Genomic DNA, 27,688 nt, shown 5'->3' on the forward strand with positions numbered 1-27,688 from the left:
GCACACCAGTTGGGTAAGTTCACCCACCAAATGGAAAGCAATGTAATTAAACGTTGATTGCTGTTCGACGTTTAAGAACTACAAACTAGGCGTAGAACTACAAATCCCATAACCATGATAACCAGGATGAATTACTTCCGGGTTGTACAAATGTACTCGAGTTCCCCGCCTTTTGAGTACGATTTCTTCACAACAATACAGTTGAAGTGGTAGTTTGGTGTTATAAAACGTCTTTAATTAGTGGGGATGTAGTTGCTGTAGTGGAAGCCGTTTAGTCTGAATCAACCAGCTGACAGCCATGTTGCTGCCATCCGACGTGGCTCGTCTTGTTCTGGGTAAGTCAAAGCGAACAAGTTTTAGCTTGTAGCATTAGCTCTTCCGCTGGGTTGCTCAAGACTAAGCAATATTGAAGTGACGCGGCTAATTTTCTTGTATGTTGAGGAGTTACGTTGTATTAAACTGTTAAAATAACTTTTTCCGTCACAAGGCTATCTTCAGGAAGAAGGTCTGTCCGCTACAAGCCACGCATTCATCCACGAGAGCCCAAACCTGAAAGAATATGCAGAACACACCATGGGAGATGGATCTCTCCCTGCCTGTGTGTTTGTAAGTTACATGCATTTATCTAGATTCAAGACTACATTAGATATACTGCACCACGTAATACCTGTGATTTCTCTTCCCCGTAGTCTGTCTTTGGAAAGGGATTAATAACGATTTTAAATGAGTATATGGCTGCCAAAACAAAAGGTGCAGTAAGGCCTCATTTAGTATTCACAATATAACCAGCTCATGTTTTATTTTCATAATTTACCCTCTTATTTTTTGACAGAGACTTCTCATGAAGTGCCTGCTATGATGACATCTTTGTGGAAAAAGCTGGATTTTACAGTCAAACAAATCAAGTAATATGTTATTACCAAGAAGTGTATGGGTGGTTAGCATCCTGGCAATGTGGTTTTGAGAGTCTAATTTCTGTCCTTGTAATGACATTCTTAACTTCATCTTTATCTCAGGTCATTACAGAATTCTCCAGGTTTCTCAGCAAGTCAGAGAGGTGAGTAAGTCAAAATATATTGCCGATATCTGGAAGCTTTGTACATGAGTGCTTCTCAGGGAAAAAAATTTTTTTTTTCCAGAATTGTGACGTTAGCCCAAAGGGATCCTGTATTTATCATTTGGATATGATCCAGAAATTGTGTAATAAATTATTTAATCAAATTGTAGGCATAAACCTATACTAAACAATTAAATAAACTGTCTTTTTCCATTATAGTACGTACGCGTGTTGGAATGGCAAACTTAGCAAGACAACAAGTTTTGACTGTGACTTCAGCAAGCAGTCTGGTATGTTCCTCGGAAACATCCATAATCAGCAGCCCAGCACTCAGCTCACAGAGTGTGCTCAGCCCCTCCACCTCTGTGAGCTACAGTTCTCCACAAATCAGAGCCCCTGCGGCCAATGCAGCACCTCAGCAGTTCCATGATATCAGCCGAACACTTAGTGTACAGAGTAAGTATCTCATAGCATCTTTATGCATATTTCTATTTTGAAAGAAAAAAGTGTACAATGTGAATAGTCTGTGATGTGGAAAAAGTAAAATAAAAAGAAGGGGTTTACCATGCTTGTCTCTTTCAGGAGATTCCCCTATACAGATATTAGTTTCAGAACAGCGACCAAATCCAGGGCCAATGTCCCCAGGTCGACGGAAATGGTAAAGAGAACTGTTACTTTTACCTCCAAATAGACCATTTACCATCACATTGGCTGAAACAAAAACATGTTAAATAGCACTATAAGCTTAAATGTATGTCTGATCAAAATTGCCACTATTTGATATTTACATTTTTTTCTCCATTATCCACATCTGCTTACATTAATGTTGCTAATGTTAAAATGTTCATGTGGTATTTTTATTCATTACTGTCCTATTAAACAATTAATATTTAGTTCTGCCCCCAGGGACACTCCTAGGAAAAGGAGTGGTGCTCTGGGAGGTCCCAGTGGTCCTGGCAAGTCCAGCACACCTGCCAGTAATGTCACTGCTGAACCACAACCTGAGGAAGTAGTTGATGAGAACTTTCCTGTAAGTATTATGTACGTCTTCCTTTTTTTCAGAAGATAAGATATTGATAGTTGTACAACTGAAGATTTTGCACCAAACATGTATGTCCACAGCAATTAGTGATACAAAGTGCTCGTGACAAGATTTTGGGTGACAGATCATTACAGGAAAAACTTGCTGAAAACATCAACAAAATTCTCGCAAAGTAAGTGTTGCATTTATTCTGGATTTTGACAATGATCTTTCAGGTAATGATTTCCCCAAAAGGGTGACACATTTTGAAGTGAATACAATATATTCTTATATTTTCCCTTCAAACCTTAGTGAGCCAACTCCCCAAACACTGAAGGCTCCATCGAGTTCAGTAGAAGACGACCAGTCAATTGATGAGATTCTTGGATTGCAGGTGCTCCTTTCCTCATATTTTGTTTAATCACAAACAATTCTTATACAGTACTATTATGTGATAATACCTCTCTACAGTTTAATAGTAACATATCTATTTATGTCAATTGATTTAGGGAGAAATACATATGAGTGAAGATGCAATCCATGACATTTTGGCGCAAACGGAATCTGACCCCGCCTTTCAAGCCCTGTTTGACCTCTTTGACTATCGTAAGTATTACTTAATGTCTTTGTCTTGTCTGTAGTACAAATATTTATACCATGATTCTTCTAATTTATATATGAATGCATAACATTGATTTTCCTTTGTAGATAAAACCAGAACTGATGGAGAAGCAGGAAATGTGGATATGGGCAATACGACAGGGGAGAGTGATAATGCCGGCCCACCACAGTCTACAGTCGAGCAGCTTCAGAGTAACAATCCAGGTAGTTGTTTAGACTAAATTCGGAGCAGAGCTTCAAACCCTTCAGGTAAACACAGACAATCATTGAGTACCTATGTCATTTAATAGGCACCACCCTGCAAGAGACATCAGATTTAACAGCAGCAATGGCGAAAAACAAAGCTACACATGAACGCAAGACCAGAAAATCAAACTCTCTGTTAAAGAAGACTGTACTCACATCAAGCAGCAGGTCCTCACGGTTAGAAAACACCACTGCCAAACTGCTAGTTATTGAGGAGCCTCCTGTTGAAAACAGCAAAGAAAAAGCCTCGCTCTTCAAAAATAGTGTTGATGCATCACCAATGGATATTGACAACACAGTGGATACTTCAGCTATTTTGGAGAGTACACCCACTCTCAGGGAACTGGAGTGTGTCACGAAGGACAACTTAACCACCACAATGTCCCTCATTGACTCAGCTGCCGTCCTTTTATCGAGAGCCACTGCTCCACCAGAACCAGTCATTAATGTGGACAATTCAAGGGAAAGTAAACAAGAACAAGGCTCTCTAGTTCAATCTGCTGCATCTTTGTTATCTTCGCAGAGTGATAAGCCTGTATTTGTGTCCCCTGCAAAAGTTACGTTGGGTGGGAACCCCTCACTTACTTCAGTTGCGATCAGTAGTGGAACAATTGAGCCTCAGATGAATCACTCAATAACGCCTCAGACTTCCCCTTGCTCATTTTCTTCTGCAGGTGCCACTGTTGCAAACACCATTGCAGTAAATGCAGTAACAGCTTGTTCCCCTGTGACTTCCTCTGTCAGCACACCTCATACAGATCTACTTAACTCATCCACATTTCCTTCAGCCACGTCCCCCATCTCTGGAATGCTAGGCGCTGCGCAATCTAGTTTGGCGACAAGCAATAACAACACCCCAACTAAAGATGTGACTGATTCCAATAATGTCGTTTCTCTGAAGATCATCATCAGCGATAACCCCGATGAGGATTCCTCAAGTGACAGAGCTTTGAATCAGGCCATTTCCAGTATTTCAGCAGAAAAGCTACCCACAATCTACCTTTCCTCCCCTGTCAAGAGCCCGAGAGAACCTGGCACACCAAGGGGCACTAATTTTGATGAAACAGCACTGGCAGTTCATGGCTTACAAAGCTCAGAGACACTAGCTAATAATTCACCTTGTAGGGCTGCGGCACTAGTTCCGTTTCATCAGTTAACAACACAAGCACAGCTAGCTAATTCGCCTAGCAGAGCTGGCGCACTCCTTCCATTTCATCAGTTAACATCCACAACACAAACACGGCTAGCTAATTCGCAGAGTAGAGCTGGAGCACTTGTCCCATTTCATCAGTTAACATCAACGACACAAACACAGCTAACTAAATCTTCTAGCAAAGCTGGAGCACTCGTCCCATTTCATCAGACAACAGCAACAACACAAACACAGCAAGCTAATTTGCCGAGTAGAGCTGGAGAACTAGTTCCATCTCATCCGTTACCAAGGACGACGCAAACACAGCAAAGCTATATTATTCAACTACCCTTAGACACTGCTAACACTTCGCTCCAAGGAGCAAATACCAGCTATTTTCTCATGACGGAACCCCTGACAGCGGATACGTCAGGCAGACAGGTGCAAGTGCCTGCAGGTTCCTCAGCAGGACCACTTTTGGCCCAAAACAGCCATTATAGTGTTTCAACAGCAACTTCTGCGCAGAGCCTTGTCCCTGGTAAGAGACGCTCCTTTTGCTTTGTCACTTTAATAGCTTCCTTAGTGAGTGCTGACATTCCTGTAATTTCTTCACAGGATCACCACTCATTTTACCATCACCTGTTAAACCCATGGTGCTTCCGGTGTCTGTGTTGGGACAGAATGCTCCTGGAAATATCCACATGGTGGCTAATCAGGTAAAATAACTTTTCCACTTGCTTTAATTCGGTTTATGACACTTTGGTGAGTTATCATAGAGTGATTAGGGATGTTGCTTTACAGCTTGTTGGGATACCAAATCCAGTGCCAATGCAGCAGACTGTAACTTTGGATCCCAAACTTTCAGTGGTTGCTGCCGAACAGTCCACTGGTGGTAAGTTTTAGCTGTTCTCCTCAGTGACAACCAGATACATGATTGTGTGGTGGTTTTGGACCCTCGTACATTTCAAAATTTTGACTAATACCACCTTTAAACAGCAGGTACAGTGGCCCACCACGTACTTGCTTTTCGACACGCGTGGATTTGCATATTCACACCTTCATATTTTATTTAAATTTCCCCCGTTTTTCGTGGAAAACGTGTATGAAATTTTTATCATGTTTTTTTTTTTTTTTTTTTTAATTATTAATTACCAATGCATTTCAACGGACGTCAATCATATGCAGATCTTCGTTATTCACAGGTCAGCCTGCCGAGCCTCCGCGAATAGTAGTGTTCCATTCTACTTTGTATTCTTATTAACTGCACTGGTTTACTTCACGCTAATGGTATTGGATGGCATGCTTAGAAGCATGGATAGCCACTTATTGGCTGAACAGCCAATTGCCGTTTTATAACCTTGAGCGGTACGTGGCCAAAAATTAGGGCTGCACGATATTGTAAAAATATGCGATATAGTTGTTGAATATTGCGATATTTACCATGTACTGAATGAAATAACATTTTTATTCTCCAATGAAATAACTTTTATTTTCATGTGAAAAAATATGCAAGCTCAATGTTTTCTTTTAATTAATTGTAATTACCCGAGATAATGTTTAACTTTTGGATGGTGATGCACATTTAAGTTTGTGTCTGACTGGTCAAATTTAGTTAAAGCATACAATTCCATTTGATACTTACTGCATGTCTTTGCGATATGCTTATTGCATGGGCCAGTATTGCGATATTACCCAGCCCTACCAGAAATGCAACAATAATCTAACCCTGTTTCAGTGCATTGGCTCTCAACTTGCTCTCATTTCCACTTTGTACTATTTTAACTGCCCTAAATTGAGGTGATGAGAGTTTAGCTGAGGTACTGTACAATGGAAAAGCAGCATGTGTGCTCATTTCTCTGACCTAATTTCTGTGAATTCTAGGAATTATGCACAATGAGGTGACTCAGAACCTGCAGAATGCAATGCAGCAGCATGAGCCAAAGGATTCAAGTTCAAGCCATAAAAGAATTTTATGTTTTGAGTCATCTACCCATATTCAGACACCAACCACCAAACCAGCAATGGCCACATCTTCAACTGTGAATACATCAACTTCACAGTATGTTGCACAGACTAAGAAAGGTCGTTCACAAACTGCCCGCTGCACAAGGCCTGCAATCCTAAGAGGAAATAAGCAGAAACGGAGGATCGAGACATGCCCAGCAGATCCCAATGCTGGTGGGAATTTAGTTACGTCTATTTCTCCTCATCAGCAACAAAATCATGTAAAAAAGAACTCTGCCAAACAAGATGCTAACATCATCAATGAAAAATCTCAAATTGTAAGTGAGAACAGGATTGCTGTGACTCAGCCTAAGTCTGTAAAAAGCTCAGAACCAGGAACTAAATTAAAATCTACAACGGGGAAACGCAGTCACATTGCAGAGGCGGGTTGTGATGGTGCTAAACCGAAGGACTCTGGTAGCGCCGAGTCATCGTCGTTACCCGATTCTGCGCTAAAATCAGTGAGCAGTAAAGACAAAGTCGAGCGTGTCAGCAAAGAGCCTGCAGAAGAACAGGCAGAGAAGATCACGCATACTCAGGACAAACCAAATGTAATGGCTGATAAAGAAAACAAAGTGATTGGTTGCTCACAAGAGCAGCAGCAATCTTCTCACATGCCTTTCTCCTCAGCACCGGCAGACTCAGCCGCTCCAGCGGTCACACATACATCAAGCTCCAAATCCAAAGTTGCCTCAAAGACCAGCTCTTTGGCCGTACACGTAGCTGAGATGCTGCAAAACATTCAGGGACTCAACTCTCCTCCCAGACCTGGTAAGAGATTACCAGTAGGACTCAACAGTCCAGACCCGACTGGTCCTCGAACCCCAGGTACTGCTGGTAACCAGAAAGAGTCTATGAATAGTCCAAGGACTCCTCTTCAACAGAAGAAGGGTAAAGATGCAGAGGGAACACCTAAGAATCTTCTTCCCCGTAACACCCCAGACGTCCCCACCTGCAGCCCCGCCAGTGAGGCTGGCAGCGAAAACAGCATCAGTATGGCCGCTCACACGCTAATGATCCTGTCGCGTGCCGCCATCGCCAGGACCGGCACTCCACTCAAGGACAGTTTACACCAGGAAGCGGATGAAAAGTCTCCCACAAGCTTGAAGACTTCAAAGAAACGTAAGCAGCCCCCAACGACTGCCAGCCCCCCTGCTAAGAAGTCTTCAAAAGATTCTTCTCCTAAAAAGAAAAAACGGGTAAGATGAGATATTTGCACATCTACTGTTAATATTATTTTAATGGCCGTACAGAATGTTGCTTACAACAGTTGTGCCTGAAAGTTTGCCTACCCCAATGGTGTGCAAAAGCCTTAAGCTTAATTAATAATGCAAAAATGCTATGAATCCTCACTAGTATTAATTTTAGCTGCCATTTTAAAATTTAGTTTCAGTTTTAGTACAGTTTCAGTCATGCATGTTAGGTTTTAACATAGTCAACCTCATCCCGTTTAGTCAACTTTTAGTCTACTATAAATCTAGCATTTTAGTCTTTGTTTTAGCCCAAGAAATCGTAATTATATTCGTCTAGTTTTAGTCAACAAAATCTGTCAGTGTTTTAATCAGGACAATCATTTAACCCCCTGTGTGTATATATATATATATATATATATATATATATATATATGTTTTTGTCAGCAGATAATGTAAGATCATTTCAGATCTAAAACTATTTTACACACATGCTACAAGTTAGCCAGCATTAGTTAGCTGTCAGATTAACATTATTGTTGGAATGTTATAGCAGTTGGATTAATATTACATTATGACTATAATTTACTCTTGTTTTCTTTTTCTTTTTTTCTTTCCCAACCGTTCACAGTGAATCCACCTCGAGTCTGTCCCATGTTTTTGTGCATGATGCACTCGTTAGCTGCAGATTTGAAAGGGGGTGTGTCACTGTGTCACATGACAGTGTCATAGCATTAGCAGAGACAAGAGTTTTCCAAAATAATATCGTTTTTGTTCATGAATTAAAATGTCCACTTAGATTTTAATCTAGTTTGTATTAAGTAAAGTACATTTTCGTCTCGTCTTCATTAGTCGACAAAAATGCATACTGATTTAGTCCCAGTTATTGTTTATTAATGATGGTTTTAGTCTAGTTTGTCTGGTGGATAATGTTTGTTGACGAAATTGCTTTTGTTTGGTTTTCGTTGACAAAATTAACATGTCAACTTCAACCTCTGAAAATATCAAAACAGTTGCCAAGCTATTTTGTATTTTTATGGGCATTAAGCTTTTTTTTTCTCACCATATTGTGCGCTCATAAGTTTACATATCCTTAGTGCAGTGGTGTCCAAACTACGGCCCGGGGGGCATTTGCGGCCCGCCGTCCATTTTTCAGTGGCCCGCGACATATGCTAAAAATGGCATTTGACTCAAATAAAATAAACAAAGCAAAAATGTTTGGAGATGGTCAAAGAAAGAAAGAAGGGAGGGTATCGAAAAACAGGTGCCATTAAAGGTTATTTCAGTCAACTAAAACTAATGAAAAAAACTAAAATTCAAAAACAATATTTTTACCGAAATAAAATAAAAACGAAAAGGCTCTTTAAAAAACGAAAACTAACTGAAACTACATTGTATGTTTACAAAACTAACTAAAACTAACTATAATTATAGCAAATGTCCTTCATTTTAGTCTTTGGTAATTAATTTAATGCATGAGCCTTTGGGGGTGATATTAAATGTGATTTTTAGTAAATTTATTTTGATATAAACCGGAATAATGATGTTTGAAAGTATGTCACACAGAACAGTGACGTCATCTAGCACCAGCCAATAGAAAAGCACCTTCAGATGACGTTGCTCCCATGTTTTTTTTTTTTAAATATTGCGCACAAGTAATACACATTTAAAAAAAAAAAGAAAAAAACTAATACTGAAATTAACAAACTAAACTAAAACTAAGCATTTTTAAAGAACTAAACTAATAACAGAACCACCCTGAAAACTAATAATCCATCCATCCATCCATCCATTTTCTTGACCGCTTATTCCTTACAAGGGTCGCGGGGGGTGCTGGCGCCTATCTCAGCTTGCTCTGGGCAGTAGGCGGGGGACACCCTGAACTGGTTGCCAGCCAATCGCAGGAAAACTAATAAAAACTAACTAAAATGAAAAATTCCAAAACAACCCTACTGCCATATTACAAATAAATTGGTTTATATACCGTAGCATTTTTCTAAATATGCAAAAGCACAAATAAATTATTTGTAGAATTTTTAGGACTAAACACAATTTCTCTTCATAACATTATGTGGCACTCAAATTAAAAAGTTTGGACACCCCTGCCTTAGGGTATGTAAACTTTCAAGCACAACTGTCAATTGATGGACTTTCTGTTGAAATTTGAGTCCTGCCCTATCAAGCTTAGTCAATGACAGAAAAATCTAAATTGCCGCCTCCAGATCACACAAGCCACCAAAACAGGTGGTGCATGGCCACATCAGAAGATTCTGGCTATTCTTGGCAAGATGCTGACTCAAAACAATATTTGGTTCAAGAATTATGACTCCAAAAAAAACTAAAAACAAAAAAAGCACTAAAAAAAATATGATGACTAAAAAAGGCATGGACAAGGAAGGACATGATGCTTTTGTTGGTAGGGGTCAGTCAAATTTAACCATACCATACCACATGGTGGCACTATTACTATGTAATTTGAATCTGTGTGTTTTTGATCATTTCCCACCCCCCATTAGTTAGCTTTTGACTGGCTGTCAAAAATTGACGATTGGATGTTGCATGTTCTGTTTTTTGTTTGTTTTTTTGTTTTTTGTTTGTTTTTAACGGCCATTTTATGAAACCTTGTTTTTTTCCCCCTCTCCATTTTCCTCATCTAATTCTAAACCTTTGTTTTGAATTCTACAGAAAAAGAAAACACTCATAAATTGCTTCCCCCATGACTTGGATGTGGACAAGTTCCTTTCTTCACTTCACTACGATGAATGAAGGTGTACTAGCCAACAGGAAAGGACTTATATAACATGACCTGCTTGAATTACATCCTGTATAACAAGCCATTTGTTGAACCAGTGTCCATTGGTTCCTTTTCATAACCTAACCTTAAGACGTTGTAAACTGAAATATATCTGTTTGGTCTGTTGAGGCTTTAATTTTATCAGTGTTGTTAGCTGTTGCAGCGTTAGAGCAAATATTGCACTTTTTTTGTTTTGTTTTCATCATCACCCTTCTTTATGGTTATGATGCTGTTCGCAGCAATAGTTATATTCATTTGAATATTTGCTTGTTCTCAATGATGGGTCAGCATTACTTTGGTCAATATTTGACTCCGGTTTGATTAAACCAACTAACAGTTAAACTTGTTGCTGTGTAAAAAATACATTTTGTAATGTCTTCCAATAAATGTGTTAATCTGTTAAGAGTAAAACTTTCCATTTGTTTTATGTGAAGAAATGTTATGTAAATACAAAATGTGAAAGAAAAAACATTTTAGAAATGTGTGAATGTGAAATTTTGGTGCAAAAGTACATTGTATCAACGCTGGAATACTAAATGATTGTATTTTTGCCGCACAATAAAATTGGCATTCAGTGCTGACGTAGTTACTTCTCATGGATGTGTGACAGTGCGTCAAATTGGGCTTGATGACGGATAAAACTCCTACTGTTTTTGAATATGTACATTGATTTCTTTTCTTTCTCTCCAGTGAATTTATCATTTGTATTGCAGTCAGTTCTGGCAAATTTGGTAACGAGCGATTAGTTCATAACTAATAGCTATAGTACTACTACATATTAATGCCATCGTATGTAGTAGAAGGATGACAGTGGCCGAAGCTCTTCAGTCGCTTTCCCCCCCTTTAAGAGCTGTCATCGGCCACAGACAGCTCGTTCCCGGCCTGTCACTCAACCTACTGACTCACTCGCTTGAGCCAACGTCCAAGTATGTCCAATACCATCTCGTCCTTTCATTTGAGACCTTCGTTTGTATCTTGGTTGTCAACAAAAAATCACAGAACCGCTCACAAAAAAAAAAGAAAAGAAAAAGCAACAACTCCAACCCAACTTATTTACAAGCAGCGTCGCAAAGCACGCTGGTGCACCGTTACACCATCGCAACGCATTTTCACATTAAAATGAGACTACTTAATAAACCGAGTGGACTTTACACTAAAACAAGTAGATCAATTGGGAAATGTCTTGAGTGTGTAGAATGAGTCCGTCAACAACTCTTATTTTTTTTTAAAACATTCATTATATTTCTGTTCGCAACCAGCTATTTTTTATTTTGGTGTCAAACGTTTGTTTCCGGGTGAGGAAGGCAGGAAATAGGTACGGCTGTCATTTCATTTGAACAAATATCCATCGATTATGTCTTTAAATAACGTATTTTTGACAAAATTATATCTACCGGGAATGTAGGAGCGTTTTTCATATCATGATTAAGAGGTTCGTATTGACCTTTCAGGTGAATATTCGGTTGTAGAGTTCATATGTCTCTCTGCTATCGGGTTGGCTAACCGGTTAGCATGTGGGGGTGAAGAAATGTGTTGCAATCATGTCCCATAACGAACACTGCCTACCTTAACTAGCAAGGTTATTTCTGGCAAGTGTTGACGCAAGAGTCTTGAGGCTTAGAAACTTTAAACTTTTTCAAACAGTGGTTTGTGTTTCAAACACCATTTAAACTGTCAAGTGTAAGACGAGGAGCCGTACTAGTAGTACTGACACTGACGTGTATGATCAAGCAACAACTTGTAATTTATTCTGTCTTCCTCAGACTTGCCCGGTGAGTTAGACATTGACTGACATGGCAGCCAATGGAGACGGTTGTGATAAGCCTCAAAGACGCACAGGAGCAAAAGAAAAACAGAATGGCAACTCCACAGGTTGGTTATTAGAATTACTCCGGATTATTTCTTTTAAAGTCAATTCGTTTAATCGCTGTCAGCCTGTCATATAACTCACGTGATAGCAAATGTATTTCTGATTGCATAAGTGATAAGGTGAGCAAGCAGGTCCATTTTGGTCTGTAAAAGTCAGGTCCGAGAACAAAACTAGACTAGATAGATGTATTATGCATTCAACGTTGACCACTGAAGATAATGTAATAATTGATGTAGTTGAAAGTACAGAATGTCAAGACGATCGCAGTTGTGGTTTGTTTGCAGACTCAACAATAAGAGAGAGGCGGCAGAAAGATAAGGAGGAGCGCCTGTCCCTTGTGTTATGGAGGAGGCCTGTTACTACACTCCAGTACTTCTTCCTAGAGACCTTAATCAAGCTAAAGGAGTGGACAATTAAGTAAGAAGCTCAACTTTCCTCTTTGGCCTTTTTTTTTGTAATCATATTGTTTGTACACACTTGACTTTTTACCCCTTTAGTGGTGGTTTGTTGACTTTGTCCTGCTCTTGTGTAAAAGTCATGCCCGCATATCTTTTAAAAAATACTAAATTTGATGTTTTTTGTTTATTTGCTTGCTCAGGCTTTGGAAACGACGAGGCATTGTGTTCTTAGTTTTGGTGTTATGTAGTCTCTTCTCTGCCGCCTACTCCATAGAGGGATCACATCAAAAAGTAAGGCTGAATTTCGTCTGTGCGTGTAAGTGAAAGATAATCAACACCATTCCTATAGTATCACTAGTTTGTTCAAAGGTTAAAGATAAGTCACTTTTTAAAACTGTTCTGTGAGCTTAAAACTGTTGGTGAGCCTAATGTTACAGTTTTCTGTGTGACCTTTGAGCACTTGAGTGAATGTTGTTTACAAATTCTTCTGTGTGAATGACAATGATGAAATGGTCAACTCAGTTCATTGATAGCTAATATTTTGATGATTGAACTGTGAATACAAGGGGGCAAAGTCACGTATGACAAGAAGTTTAAATTTCGCTTAATGCATTGTCTATACAATTTTACGTTTTTATTTCAATTTTAATTATTTCCACTGTAGCCAGTGACAAATCCAAGTGCCAAATAAAAAAAAATAAAAAAAACGTGTCCATTGTCCAAGGACTCCAAACATTTGGGTCACACTAACTTAAATAAAGCATTTCCACAAAGTCCACCGGTTTTTCTCCATCTCAGGGTGTGGCCATTTTGCCACTTTCTATCAACTGAAAATGACATCACAGTTTCTCAGGTAAAAACCAATCACGCCTCCCCTGTTTTCTGAAGCTGGGCCGTGATTGTTCTTACCTGAACCCTGAGCAACTATGATGACATTTTTGGGTGACAGCAGCTGGCACAATGGCCACACCCTGAGATGGAGAAAAACAGTAGGATTTGCCTGTTTCTCATATTCCACACGCATATTAATCAAAATGCCGTGTTTAGACTATTGGGGGCACATACAACAAAAGAAAATGTTAGTGTTTACGTCCTGTTTAAGAAGTGTGTATTGAGATGTATGTATAAAATGCATACAATGGATGTATTGTTATTTCATTTCTTTTTCGCTCTTTAGTATGTCCAGTACCTAGAGAAGAGATTCCTCTGGTGTGCGTACTGGGTAGGTCTAGGAATTCTGTCCTCGGTTGGCCTTGGGACTGGTCTGCACACCTTCCTTCTATATCTGGTAAGATTTCAAGTATGTTATTTATGGCTGGGTATGGGCTATATACCAAGAAGGAGGCGGGACGTCCAACTTCCGGGTTTTTGCACATCAACTTTGATTCCGGTTCTGGTTTGCGACGTGTGGGCAGCATCACAATACTTGCACTTCTGACTTTGTGCCCCTCGGTTACACGTTCCTGTCGACGAGTGCGAGTAGTAGTGTGTCTTTCTCAGATGTCTGAAGCATGACAGAGAGCTGAGATGCCCTGTACGATCCCGCCCATTATTTACACATATGCTGCCAATGACAACAGCCACCCGAGTCATCGCTGATTTTCCAGGACTTTCCAAACACTAGCAGGCAGCTGTTTGTTGGTTGGTGCTAATACCATCACCGTGTCTAATAAAATGTAATGAATGAAATACAGGACCTATTTGATAATAGCAAGCATGAAGTTCTTAATTTGGTGTTTGTCTGCCCTTTGTTTGGAAAAGCATTACTAACGAATAACTGAACGTGCAAACCAGCTGTCAAGCTTCGCTATTTTGTTCACTTTTGTTATCCATTTGTCCTTGGTAGCCTGTGTGGTGACCCACAAGGGAGAGACATTCACCAGCAACTTATAGCTACAGTATGAGGGGGAGTGAGTGGACATGTTTCTGGATTTCAAAGGGATGATAGACATGAAAGTAGGGGTGCACCGATTGATCGGCGGGCCGATTTTTATCGGCCCCGAGTTCCTTAATTTTGGGGGATTGGTAATCGGCCGTTCCCCTAAAAATAAACCAATCTTTTCCACCTATCTCTCTCCTCATAGGTCTGAAAACGGATCCTCTTCTGCTGAGATGACCAATAGTATTCTATTTATATTTCAGATAAATACGTAATTTGCAGTAAAAAACAATTGTTTGCATTATTCACAGATATTGTTCAATGTTTTTCCTGTAAAACAAGATTGGAACACTGAAGGTGGCTGCATATTATGAAAAAAAATCAAGATCAGCAGGTCAGACTTTTTAAAAGATCGGGCGTTGTTGATCGGCCGTTAAATTGTGATTGGTGCACCCCTACATGAAAGGGTTGAAAGAGAGTAGCTTGTCGTTTTCTGTATAAACAGTCGGTTTTGTGTGAGTAAGAGAGACATGACTAGCACAAAAAAAAAAAGTGTTTAGTATGCTTTATATGGATGTATCACTGAAAGCAGCTATGCAGAAAGTTTCTATACTTCAAATTGGAGCTAGAAATGTTACTTGAAATACAGTTTTGAGAAACAATAGTTTCCTACTGCAGTGTATAATAAGATGGAAAAACGTACTTTCAACATTTCCCAGAACTGAATGAAAATGTTCCAGTATTTAATCTTGGTTATCATGCTGCTGTATTCTGGCTACTTTTGAGGCTGTCATGAAGCACATTTGTCTCAGTCCCAAGTTTGTGAATTTCTTCCTTTTGATCCAAAGTTTTTGTTGGGCTGTGGCTAAGTAGTTTTTTTTTTTTTACAGAATGCCCGCACAAATAAAATATTTTATTGGCTTTTCAGATTTCTGCTTCACTTCTAATTCGACTGCTTTCATATTCTGCATTTATTGTTTATTCCAGCAAGATATTGTGTCTTTCAACGGGTAGTTGAGTTGCTGAATGACTATGCATAACTTTAAAGTGGTCTTTTGTGTGTGTGTGTGTTTTTGTGGTTTTGTGGAAAGATGAGGAGTCCTGTGATGCAAGCAGATGGGGAGGCTATAAATTGGCGTGGTAATTTGTGCTTATACTGGGCATGTGAATCAACTATTTCCATTCCCATATTTTTCCTTTTATTGTTTCACACAATGTTTCTAACTAAAAAAAAGTGCATGGAGATCTGAAAATGTCAATGTGTATGTTAGTAGTTGTGTGAATCATGTGGAGAAGGTGATCTAATCTGCTCTCCCATCTGTGTGTGAGGGAGGCTTGACCGCCAGTATGGAATATGGCCTCCATTATCTTTTTTTCCCTTCTTTTTTAAAATACTATTTGTGGCAATGAAAGGAAGTCAACCAAAAGCGTGTTAGCTTGTGAATGGGGGCATATGTTTGTCAATCATTTTGTGGGTCTGAGCGATATTTGAAAATGAAAAATGACCAAAAAACAATGCATTTTCCCACCACCAGTGTGAGGACGATGAGATCATTTTGTTCAAAGAAAAGGGGATTTAATCAGGCGATGATCTTATATTTAGTCACAGTCTCCGTTTCTGAGTATTATTTGTGTTGACTTAGAGACAGACGTACATACAGGACTGTCTCAGAAAATTAGAATATTGTGATAAAGTCCATTATTTTCCGTAATGCAATTAAATAAGCAGAAATGCCATACATTCTGGATTCATTACAAATCAACTGAAATATTGCAAGCCTTTTATTGTTTTAATATTATGACATTTAATATATATTATTATATATTATTATTATTATTAGATTATGGCATTATTATTTTTTTACTTCGTCTGAGGAAATATTCTAAAATTATGAGATAGGATATTTGAGCTTTCTTAAGCTGTAAGCCATAATCAGAAATATTAAAATAATAAAAGGCTTTCAATTTTTCAGTTCATTTGTAATGAATCCAGAATATATGGCATTTTTGCTTATTTAATTGCATTACAGAAAGTAATGGAGTTTATCACAATATTCTAATTTTCTGAGACAGTCCTGTACATGTTTTTTGTCTTGTGTGACGAAATGTTGTAACACTGAGTGCAATCCTGTTTAAAGTGGACTGTGTGAGCTCAAGAATGTGCCTCTGTACTGAGGTGCATGGTGAAGCTTCATGTAGGACAGGTTTCCGTCATCACTCTGCAATCATACGTTATCCATCATGTCAGATGTACTCAGTCACGAGAAGATGGCATAATGGAGTTGCTGTGGTGTGGCTACAGGTGTGCCTGTTCTTATTGAGGCCAGGTGGTGAATTCAAACACACATCTTTTCAGCCATTAATGATGAGACAACCTGTCAGACACCTTGTGACTCAGCCACTGTCTCTCTTTACCTGCAGGGAGGTGATATGGCTAGTGTCAAAAGTCAAACCACTTTTTTTTTCTTTTTTTTTTGCTGTAAATACTTTTGTATGAATGTGCTGTAAATAAGTCAAGCTACACAATTCTCGACTGTTAGGTTAACTGAAGTGAAGACTGTGACTAATGCATTGGTGGGAGTATGATGACTAGCACGATAGTATGTAACCCAACAAAGAAGATAAACACAAAATGTTGCAGGGCTGCTTTCTATGTACACCCACACCTCACAGTTCCAAAGTTCTGTGTTCTCTGGTAGAGTGTACATGTTTCCGCTATAATTGCGTGGGATTTCTCTTGGTACACTCTGGTTTTCCCCCACGTTACAAAATCATGCATGTTTTGAACACTTTTGGTTTATATATGGTATGTAACGTGTTTAACTGGGAACCAGTACAGTGTTCCTCTTGAGCCTCTCACCCAGAGGTAGCTGGGACAGGCTCGAGCTCACCTTGAATTTCATTATGGCCATTTCTGTTGACCAATCAATAGTTACACCCTTACCGGAGCAGTCTGGGTCACGAAGGCTCACGATAATAATCTCACGATATGACGATACCGCGATTATCAATATGTTGGTCAGGTAATAAGTCCATGATAATCTATGATAAAACTAATCAAGACATAAACTGTTTTTTCGATTAAAAAAGAGGTTGTTGTTTGTTTTTTGTTTTTGTTTTTTTGTACCATCACTAAAACAATATTAAAACTGGTGCCTTCTTTACAGTGTGTACTTTAATGTATTTTTTTTTAAACAAATACAAATGTCTTCTTAACAGGGACAACTTTCTGTTAACAAATTTGTGTCTTTCTTAATCACTTTTGTCATGTAACATGTCAGTCAGTCACATAATCATTTGTTTCATTTTATAAACTATGACAATTTTTTGTGTAACATTGAAAAAGTAAATAAATAAATACAATTACTTAAATATTAAATCCAGTTACATCAATATTAATATTCCAAATTGTGTGCTTCAAATAATCGAAACATAAATTATGTTTTAAAACTTTAAAATTGAAGATGTAATTTTTCATAGAAACGTATGCAAAACTGAGTCAGTTGCTGGACAGATAAATGTCATACACAAGTAAAAGTAAGCTCATGAGTCTTCTTCGCCTGAAGACTTCTGTACATTTTCCCTCCACTCTTATGAGGCGCTCCCCCTAGCGGCCTGCCAAGTAATTGCGCAATAAGTAATGAACAATGGAGCCGTTATAGTGGCTGTATATTAACTACAAATGTCAATACTTAGCGTAGGTGTATCAATAATCTATCGGGAGACAAAGTATCACAATTTATCGATATCGTCACACTCCTTAGAGCAATGCTGGTTGGCTAATCTTTGCACTATTACAATGGAAATATGAACAAAAATTCTGTACATACCAGACCCAATGCTACTTCTTGGTGGAAATGAGGGATGTGGGTCTATCGGCCCTGTACAACTGACTGGTGATTAATCCAGGGTGTTAACTGGGATAAATTCCAGCTTCACTGTGACTCTGAACATGTTAAGTGTTAAAGGAAATGGATGGATGGATGGATTGCCCTAAAAGACTGAAAATTAAGATTGTGTCATATATGTGTTTAGTAGCATTTGATCCGTTCCACTATGCAATTCTAAAACACATTTTCTAAAAAGGCCCAAATGTTGCATAATGGCCCATATGTTGCATAATGGTGTTTTTATTTATTTATTTATTTTTAATAAATTTAACATGGAACTGTCACATATTGACCATTGTTTTTTCTTTTCTCAGCTACAATGTAACTTACAGTATTAGGTTTAATGTCTTTTTTTTTTTTTTTCCCTTTCTTTCTTTCTTTTAGGGTCCCCATATAGCATCAGTAACACTGGCAGCGTATGAGTGTAGCTCAACAGATTTCCCAGAGCCTCCGTACCCAGACCAGATTGTGTGTCCTCAACTTGCAGGGGCTGAAGGAAGTATCTCCCTCTTCTCCATCATGTCAAAGGTCCGCCTGGAAGCCTGCATGTGGGTAAGTGGATGTTGTTTTTATTCTTGTAACTCAAAGGTGGGGAAATCCAGGGGGGGGGAGTCAGTACCAGGAACAGGTCACACAGTATGACAACAAATATTAAGTCCAGCATTTCTACCTAATAACAAACACGGTTAACCTTGTTCTTACAAAAGTCAAGAGCATGTTCTTCAGAAAGCTGCAGTTTCTGTCCTCAAAGAACTATTTGTGTCTTTGTAGGGTGCAGGCACAGCCATCGGAGAGCTGCCTCCATATTTCATGGCCAGAGCGGCACGTCAGTCTGGGGCTGATCCTGACGATGAAGAATATGAGGAGTTTGAGGAGATGCTAGAACAGGCTGAGAACGCACAGGTTCTAATAGGCTTTTCCTTACTTTTTTTTCTCCTGCAGATCCGTGCTAAAACTGACATGCATGATGCTGCAAACACCAAGCTTCAAGGGGTTAATGGTTAAGAGCAGTGTTGCAAACGTACCTTTTGGTGTGTGGCAGGTCCGATTTCAGGAGGTTAAATGTGATTGGTTAATTCTGAAATTCAGCAGCATCTCGGTTTAGTTTTACCTTCCCTCTCAAATATTTATTTTGTAATCAGTTAAGTTGTACGAGTTGTAGTGCACATGGATGGATGTTGGCTGTAAATCCATTGTAAATAGGGATATGACATCACCTACCTGCATTTCCCCTTTTGCGTATCATGCACTATATATTATGCAGCTGCTAACAAAACGGGTCCTCATAATGCCAACTGACCATGAAACAACTGTCCAGTCATTGGTCCCATAGTGCCACGTGACTTCAGCGAAGCCCCGCCCTCTTCACGCTTCCAGTAAATCCTTGTGTGTGCGCGTGAGTCACCCTAAGCACTGCTCCCCCTTTAATCATCCCCCGGGCTTTTGTGCCGTCTGCATCTCTCCCGCCCTCCCTTCTCTTTTCACGGGTCTCTAATTTGAATGACAGACAGCTCTGTCAGGAAGCAGGTTCACATGACTGGACACTGCTGAGATCAGATGCTGAGTCAGCGGGACGGTAATTGGAGAAACCTGGTGTGCAGTACATGTTCACAATCGCTGTCATTTGAGGTCTCCTCATCGGATCACAGCTGATTGCTGTCATAAGAAAACAACTGATCGTGTTCTGTGTCTTGTATAATGATCAGAACATACCACCATTTCCTCATAATACACTGTACAAACAATACTATCTTTTTATGGTGGAGATGAGTTGATTGATTTGGTAATGGATGGATGAATGTTAAAGGGTTGTCAATTCAGTTCATCTTTTCGGTTTACATTTGAGCCATTACTTTTGGGTTAATGATTCGACATTACATAAATATGTATATGACACTGCTGTTAAAGTAATCACACATTTTACTCATCATTATTACCAGGTTAAAAAAAAAAAAAAAAAGAAAGATTTGGTGTTTACTACACTTATGTCTTGAATCAGCTTGTAAAAAGCCAACACATGCAGTTTTTAAATAACTGCTTAATATCAGTTATTAAAAAGATAGGCACACCCAAAGGTAATTGAACACATCTGGTTTCAACGATGTTTTAGCTTAGGTTTGTAAAATGTTTCTCCTTTCCTCTTGCAGGATTTTGTTACCAGAGCAAAAATGGGAGTCCAACACATGGTGCAGAAAGTGGGATTCTTTGGGATCTTGGCGTGTGCTTCGGTAGGAAAATTTGCTGTTCAGTCATTTTCATCTTTTTGTGTTTTTTTTTTTTTTTTTTTTTTTTTTTTTTTACACTGACGATTGCAGGGGACCATTTTCAAACCATGTGACATCTATTCATCTAGATCCCGAATCCACTTTTTGACTTGGCGGGAATCACCTGTGGGCACTTCCTGGTTCCCTTTTGGACCTTCTTTGGGGCAACCCTCATTGGGAAAGCCATCATCAAGATGCACATACAGGTCAGTGCTTCCATTCAAGCACCAATCAGAGCTGCTCACGAGTTGGCAAGTAGAGGCTAACTTTCACCAAAATAACACAGCAATTGTGCAGTTTTAATCGTGAGTCAATGAAACAAAGACAAAAAGGATCTTATAGCACTAAAAACAAACACTCAGAACATGGGAAAAGAAGGCAGAAACCCTCCACAGACCTGTTCAGTTGGTCCCAGATCACGAAAGTCTTGCTAATTAAGAGATAATTTTTCAGTCTTCCACACAAGTGACTAATATGAACCTTGTCTAAGTAAGTTTGTGTATGCGAGTCAGTGAGTATTTCTATCTTTCCATCCCTGGGTGGTACCAGCCAGTGACCTCACAATCACAAATTTCAGACAAAGAGTCCCGTCACACAGCAGGGGTTCAAGAGGATGTAAAGTGGACATTGCTGAAGAAAGTTGAACCTATTAAAATGTCTTGAACGGCTTGAGGCTTTATTTATTTGTGCGTGTGTGCGTATGCTTTGAACCTGGTGGACATTACATGTCATATCCTGTCTAGAATTGTCCAGGGGGTCCATGTGTCATACACTTTAAAATGCTGATCACTTTCATGATCGGAGAAAATATTGCGGTATGCCCCCCACTAACACTGTAAACCACAAAAAACTCCTTGCAGTCTCAAAATGAATCATACAGTCATTTACATGTTGTAGATTAATTAACATCAGTGTGTGGGTTTTCAATATCAGACTAGGTCTTATGTCATACATTTGATTGTGTCGTGAAATCACCTGCTTTACAACATTATGTTTGTCATCTGTCAACAGAAGCTGTTTGTTATCATCACCTTCAGCAAGCACATCGTGGAGCAGATGGTGTCTCTCATTGGGTAAGTATCTTCACACGAGTCAGTCAGTGCTTTATTGCAGTAGTTGCAGTGGTTGGAGCCGGAGGCGGCATTGCTTAGGTTGGAAAGTGGTCGTCTCCCAACTCAAGAGGTTGTGGGTTTGATCCTCTGGCCCTTCTGACCATGTCGAAGTGTCCTTGAGCAAGATTCTGACACCTGAGTTACTCCTGATGCTGCTGCATCATCAGTAGGTGAATGAGGAATCAGTGTGAAGCACCATGACCACCTAACCGTGCTTTGGCTTGATAAAATGAGACCGAGTAGGTTGTTTAAATACGATTATAAGTTTTTTTGGTTTTTTTTCTTGATTAAGTAGTAATATTCACATTCTTGAGACACGTGTTAAATGAGTATGGTATACCAGTGGTGAGTGGCATGTGAGGCAGTTACACTTCCTGTACTTAACTAATGTGTTTTGTGTGGAATTGGATACGATAAATTTGAATATGAACACGTATTTTTTTTTTTACTATCTGTAAGCAGCCCACCCTTTTGGGCTCAACAGTTGAGAATCACTGCTTTTAGGGTCTCTCGCTAGTTGACAGATTCTATCAATCTTGATCAGTGATAATTTTTTTAAGTTTGAAGTTTAGTTTATTAAACGGACAGTGTGCAGTAACATTAAAAAGATGGCTGCATCTGATTTATCACAATGCTAGTTTCCATCTGTAGTCCTCATAAAATAAAATTACATAACAGCTAAAAATTACATACAAACAACATGCGAAGTACCAAACAACATTTCGGACTGTAAGTCACATTTTTTCATAGCTGGTCCTGCTACTTATATTCAGGTGGGTGTGCCTTTTATATACAGTATTAAAATTAGACCTCAGCACCCCAAATTCCTGTTCTCAAATGTTGTTGACTTTCTTTTGGTGGTTGGCAAATATATATGTGGCATATTATGAGTTTAGCATGTGGCTTTCTTAGACAACACGGATTCACAGCACCAAAAGGCACAATAACCAACCAGGACAAAAACTGGACATTTCAGTTTTTGTAAAATACATTTCCTAAACAAAATGTGACTTTTACTCCATTTTTTTCTTTCTTTTTTCCTCTTCCTTTTTTCCATGATGTATTTTTTGACCGGTGCGATTTATTCACCAGAGTGACTTGCAATCCAAAAAATATGGTGTTTTCACTCTGGAGTGGGGGATTCAAGACGGATGTCCGCATTCCCCAGCAGCCATTTACATCTCTGCAAGCATTGATGGTGCAGCATGTGAGGTCCCATTCAGACATGTTGATATGACTCACAAAGTTCAACAATGTTCTCCAGCAATGTGGGAAACGAACCTAGACCTAAATAATTAAAACCGTCTGCTAGAATAGCTTAATTTAACTTGTGTTAGTGATTCAACCATCAAATTTAATGTCTTTATTGTGGGTCTAGTTGTCAAAAAAATGTGATTCAGCAGATATTCTAGTTGGATTTTTCATTGTTTTCATGATTCAGGATATAACTAGTGTAATCGAAATGTAGACAACATTTGCATATTAAGAGCTCCCGGTGAGGCTTTTTTTTTTTTCTCTAATAAAATTCATGGGCTGTTTACCAGTAATATAACAAATGTATATAAAAGTTCATACATTTAAATATTGGATGATGAAGAGATGGATTAGTGATGTAAATTAATAATCGATAAATGTGAATTATTTTTTTTAATTTGGTTTAGATCAGATTTTTTAACATATGCCTTCATTATATAAAAAAAGAATATTATTTCAAATTGTCAGTTAACATGTGCAGTGTTATGGAAAGAGGGAGGTGGCGCGACACTGCACACAGGCTGGTCTTTAGTTGGCTACAGGGCAGGCTGCAAAGTATGAGCAGCATGTTGGGTTTTTGTGATTGGCAATGAAAGGCATTGATCAACATATGCCAATTAGACTTTTCCGCGGACATTAGCCTATTGATTGGAGCGCCACGAAGTAAAATACATCGCCACGGATTGCAGGTATTTAATTTTACATCATAATATAACCCCATCATGTAATGCTTTTCCTTAAAATGACATGTAAGTCGCAATTTTGTAAGATCTTTTCTCCCTTTACTTATGAAATATTTTATATAGACTGTTCAACAATATATAAATTAATACAAATCAAATGAAATACAAATATCCTGTGGCCAAATAAAATCCAACCCAGTGCTTAAAGTGACATTTAAGTAAGGCAACCAATTTATCTAGTAAACGTGCCAATAAATCAAAACAGTTTGAGGGAATAATTGACAGTTGGGTCATTTTCTGATCTAAAGATAGTTCACAACATTACTTAAAACTTTGGTATGAAATCAATTAAAATACTATTTGATTTGCTACAGCCATGTCATAGTAGTATTTATTTATTTATTTATTTATTTAAATCATCCATCCTATCTGAATTATTAAAAATAACATTTTGTACATAAAGCATTATTTTTGTTAATATCTGATCTTAACTCAAGCATAACATAACAACATGGCATAAACTCGACTAAATTTGACCAATAAATAATAAATAAATAAATAAATAAAATGGATGGACTTTGATGACACTGGGACCTCAAGTCCATGGTTGAATAAGAATCACGCTTCTATTTTGCAAAGTCAATGCCAGTCTGATAAGAAAGCGTTGGTGACTCGCTGTGATACGCGGCGGTCTGTGTACGTATTCCTGCATGCTCGCGTGGCATGACAACATGCAAGTCATTCAAAGTGAAATCATCGGTCATTGATATTGGTTTAGTAGTTTCTATAGCTTTGCTTAGTAGAGTCTAGACAGTATGCTATTGTCCTGGTCAGACAGATTATGTGAGAACATTGTGGGCTTTGTCCACTTTTTTTTTGTTTTTACATTTTAAACAATTTGCTTTTAAAGCACAGAAATCATGAGCCCATTGTGCTTTGCCCCACCCCCTGTAGAGATAGCATACCCTGCCTAATAAGGATGCAAGTACGCCCTGATTAGATGTCTTTGCACCCAGATGGTGGTAAGGGTGATGACATCATGTCGAGTCACTTCCCGGTTGAAGGGGCTGACACAAGTGCCTGAGGAGAGCTAAGGAGTATAAAAGGAGGGCTGAGGATCTAGTGCTTCAGTTGCCTTACTTCCTGCTGGACTCGCATGCAGGATGGCAACTCTCAGGATCTTTGCTTGATAATGAATAGATAGAAAGAAAAAAATCCAATTGTATAGATGTTCCGTGAGCGTGGGCTGCTCTCGGTCTCTGGGTAAGTATAATAAAGTCATTCAGATCTCTGTGTTGATGTGTTGTGTTTGCCAGGTCTATACCCAAAGTGGGCCCATCACTCCAGAAGCCCTTCAGCCAGTACCTGGGAGCACAAAGGAACAAGCTGCATCATGGGAAAGCAACAACGTCATCGGTAAGGACAAACTATTTTATTTGCAAATAAAGTAATTCTCTTTTAATACAAATGAAGAACTTTGGTCACTGATTAAGTACTTGACTTTTACATGGCTTGGCACTTGGCTTACTACAAATGTATGTTTTTGTCTAAAAGTATTTGAACAGAGGAGCTTTTTTGTAAGATTTTTTTGTTTCCTTTGTGTTTTACAGAAAATATAGTATTTGTTTGATGGGAATTATATCAATACAGATTTTTTTTTCCCCCAATAACTGCTTTATTTTTAATATAGCGACTCAGAATACCTCAGTCTTTATGGTCTCCAAGTGTTTGAGTTACTGAGAAAAGCAACTTTTGAAGGCAAAATAGTATGGCCCATTTTGATGTGAACTTATTCTGCTGTTCACTTGGTGAAAAGTAGCAAGATTTGCAAGTAGCAATTGAAGGTTGCAGTGTATCTTCAGGATAGAAGCTGATAATATTGCAATGGCCTTTCTGGACTTAAGACTAGTCAGTTATTAAAGATTATGCTCACTGTTCAGATTCCTTTGAGCAACAGCAAATCATGGTGCTGCTAAATTGCTTTCATTCCTAAATGGTCAATGCCATGTTTATTTAAAATTCTATTTTGCCGTCTTTCATTCCTAAATGGTCAATGCCATGTTTATTTAAAATTATATTTTGCCGTCTTTCATTCCTAAATGGTCAATGCCATGTTTATTTAAAATTCTATTTTGCCGTCTTTCATTCCTAAATGGCCAATGCCATGTTTATTTAAAATTCTATTTTGCCGTCTTTCATTCCTAAATGGTCAATGCCATGTTTATTTAAAATCCTATTTTGCCATAGAAAGGAAAAATCTTGTTCAAATGTTATTCTCAAGTTCTTTTTCATCAGCCTTCCTTAGCATGAATTTCTGATACTGTACAGCGAGCCCGTTTATCATGATTGATAGGTGAAAATCCACAATATAGACAAAAAAACAACTTTATTTTACCCCTCCCATACACAAAACATATTTAACCTTGTTAAAACACATCTGAACTTGTTACATGCTTTTTAAAACACATTTTAAACTTAATTTAAAGGGATACGACTCGTTGAGCTATTTCCAGCAGTTAATATTGCGTCCATCTGGATTTGATAACTTCATTATTTTTCCATATACACTTAATACCTTTAAAAACTATTTTTTTCCCCCAAGGCTGTCGACTGAAGATGTGCTGAGGAAGTAGGTAATGACCAATCATGGCTCACCTGTTTCTGGATTTGGTCAGTAAACTTAGCCATGATTGGTTACCTACTTCCTCAGCACGGGTGATTTCATTTCATCATTTTCTGTCGACAGCAAGTGGGAAAATTAAAATTGTAATTTTTAAAGGTATTAATTGTACATGAAAAATAATGAAGTTATCAAATTAGTTCTGGACAGAATTTTCACTGCTGAAAATGGCTCAATGAGTCAAGTATCCCTTTAACACTAAAAAGCATATTGCAAGCAATATTATGCATATTGTAGTGCCTGTGTACATACCTGTGCCTTTAAGAGGTGGGGCCTGGTGGGTAGGCGAGAGCTGCTGCCAACAGCAGTTTGTCTGCCCTACTGTATTTTACTGTTCAATAAATGACTGAGTACATTGACTGTGGTTCTCCTTTCTCATATGAGAAGGCATTACAGTAAGTACTGTATAGTTTGAAAACTCATTTAAAAAAAAAAAAAAGTAACACAATGTAGCAGAAGCACAAATACTGACTTGTGATATAGTAGGGGAGCATTGTCTTTATTGTAAGCAAAATCATTTTTCTCTTTGTATTTATATACTCCAACTTTTCATTTTGCATTAAACTGTTGTGCCAATATATAATCTACCATAGGATGACAACTGGCTTTCCTGGCTGTTTGAGAAGCTGGTGCTGGTCATGGTCTGCTACTTCGTCATCTCCATCGTCAACTCGATGGCTCAGAGTTACGCCAAGCGGCTCCAGCAGCAAAAGCACTTGGTGGAGAAGACCAAGTGACGACGGGCGAAGCGGTACAAACATCCAAGAAGTGACTGCGCACCTGCGCCGCCGCTGCTGCTCAGACCATGTCCTCTCATGACTTGCCGACAAACCTCACCCTGTCACCCTCCACCTCTCCATGCTCAGAGGCTGAGCGCTCCAAAGCAGACTGTGCCCTCGGTATGTGTGTGTCCGCATCTTTACGTCCGTCTGCGCCAGTTTTTGTAGTTGGTTTCATCTCACTCGGGAGTGTTGCAGGAGTGTTGCGCCTGCTTATCCTGCTAATTTAATGGTCTTACTTTCCGATGATTCCACACTTTGACCTCACAAGTGAGGCAGTGGTTGGGTGGTGTCTTCTGTGCACGGGCACTGCCAATCAGATGTGATGCCTTATGCAAAGATGGGAATGTCTCAACTTCCCTTGAAAATAATTGACTTTTTATTTAATTTTGTAACATTAATGTATAATATGAATGGCTTTTGTTTGTTGAGTGTGTTGCCAGGATAACACCTTCTAGATGCTCTCTTTTCAAGGTTGGGATATTTTTTATTTGATTGACCTGTTAGACATTAATATTATTTGCTCCTGGACTTGTCAGTCCCCAAAAAAAGAAGGAAAAAGCAATATCAATGTAAAATGTGATGTTAATGGTTGCACATTGTGTAGATATCTTAATCATGGACATTATGCATAGATGTATTTCTATTCTGACAGTATATGGACAGGAGTCACCTTAAATTTAAACAAATGACACCATTTGTAGTGACACTGTACATTGAGGCAACTAGTCCCATTTCTAATTCTGTAATACTGTTAGATTGGACCTTGGTTTGGATCATATATAAACTCATGTCAATAATGATACTTCCATGT

General features: G+C 38.7%; 2 protein-coding genes across 4 annotated transcripts; both read left to right on the forward strand.

Annotated features, from left to right (window-relative positions):
* The first annotated feature begins 130 nt into the window (after positions 1-130).
* On the forward strand, positions 131-10,661 carry npat (nuclear protein, ataxia-telangiectasia locus). Its single transcript, XM_077541596.1, has 17 exons — positions 131-335; positions 488-606; positions 690-750; positions 833-905; positions 1,017-1,057; positions 1,277-1,513; positions 1,640-1,715; positions 1,964-2,087; positions 2,180-2,271; positions 2,391-2,472; positions 2,588-2,684; positions 2,787-2,903; positions 2,990-4,615; positions 4,693-4,793; positions 4,879-4,969; positions 5,959-7,280; positions 9,957-10,661. The coding sequence occupies exons 1-17, from the start codon at positions 299-301 to the stop codon at positions 10,035-10,037; spliced, it is 4,377 nt and encodes a 1,458-aa protein (XP_077397722.1). The 5' UTR covers positions 131-298; the 3' UTR covers positions 10,038-10,661.
* Positions 10,662-11,313: 652 nt separating this feature from the next.
* On the forward strand, positions 11,314-27,679 carry vmp1 (vacuole membrane protein 1). Of its 3 annotated transcripts, none has more exons than XM_077541450.1 (12): positions 11,314-11,380; positions 11,829-11,937; positions 12,220-12,352; positions 12,534-12,624; positions 13,511-13,621; positions 18,487-18,654; positions 18,874-19,005; positions 20,250-20,330; positions 20,456-20,572; positions 21,378-21,439; positions 24,732-24,831; positions 26,689-27,679. In XM_077541450.1, the coding sequence occupies exons 2-12, from the start codon at positions 11,859-11,861 to the stop codon at positions 26,830-26,832; spliced, it is 1,218 nt and encodes a 405-aa protein (XP_077397576.1). In that variant the 5' UTR covers positions 11,314-11,380; positions 11,829-11,858; the 3' UTR covers positions 26,833-27,679. The 3 variants fall into 3 exon arrangements, with proteins under 3 accessions (XP_077397576.1, XP_077397577.1, XP_077397578.1); XM_077541451.1 differs by having other exon boundaries at positions 11,370-11,497; XM_077541452.1 differs by lacking the exon at positions 11,314-11,380 and adding an exon at positions 11,662-11,745.
* The last annotated feature ends 9 nt before the right edge of the window (positions 27,680-27,688 follow it).

This window comes from Festucalex cinctus, chromosome 13 (assembly GCF_051991245.1).
Source record: "Festucalex cinctus isolate MCC-2025b chromosome 13, RoL_Fcin_1.0, whole genome shotgun sequence".
NCBI lineage: Eukaryota > Metazoa > Chordata > Actinopteri > Syngnathiformes > Syngnathidae > Festucalex > Festucalex cinctus.

Coding starts and splice junctions, on each gene's coding strand:
- npat (XM_077541596.1), top strand. CDS start 299: ATGTTGCTGCCATCCGACGTGGCTCGTCTTGTTCTGG. Junction 906..1,016: donor TTTACAGTCAAACAAATCAA/GTAATATGTTAT, acceptor TCTTTATCTCAG/GTCATTACAGAATTCTCCAG. Junction 4,616..4,692: donor TGCGCAGAGCCTTGTCCCTG/GTAAGAGACGCT, acceptor ATTTCTTCACAG/GATCACCACTCATTTTACCA.
- vmp1 (XM_077541450.1), top strand. CDS start 11,859: ATGGCAGCCAATGGAGACGGTTGTGATAAGCCTCAAAGACGCACAGGA. Junction 20,331..20,455: donor GGATCTTGGCGTGTGCTTCG/GTAGGAAAATTT, acceptor CTATTCATCTAG/ATCCCGAATCCACTTTTTGA. Junction 24,832..26,688: donor GGAAAGCAACAACGTCATCG/GTAAGGACAAAC, acceptor AATCTACCATAG/GATGACAACTGGCTTTCCTG.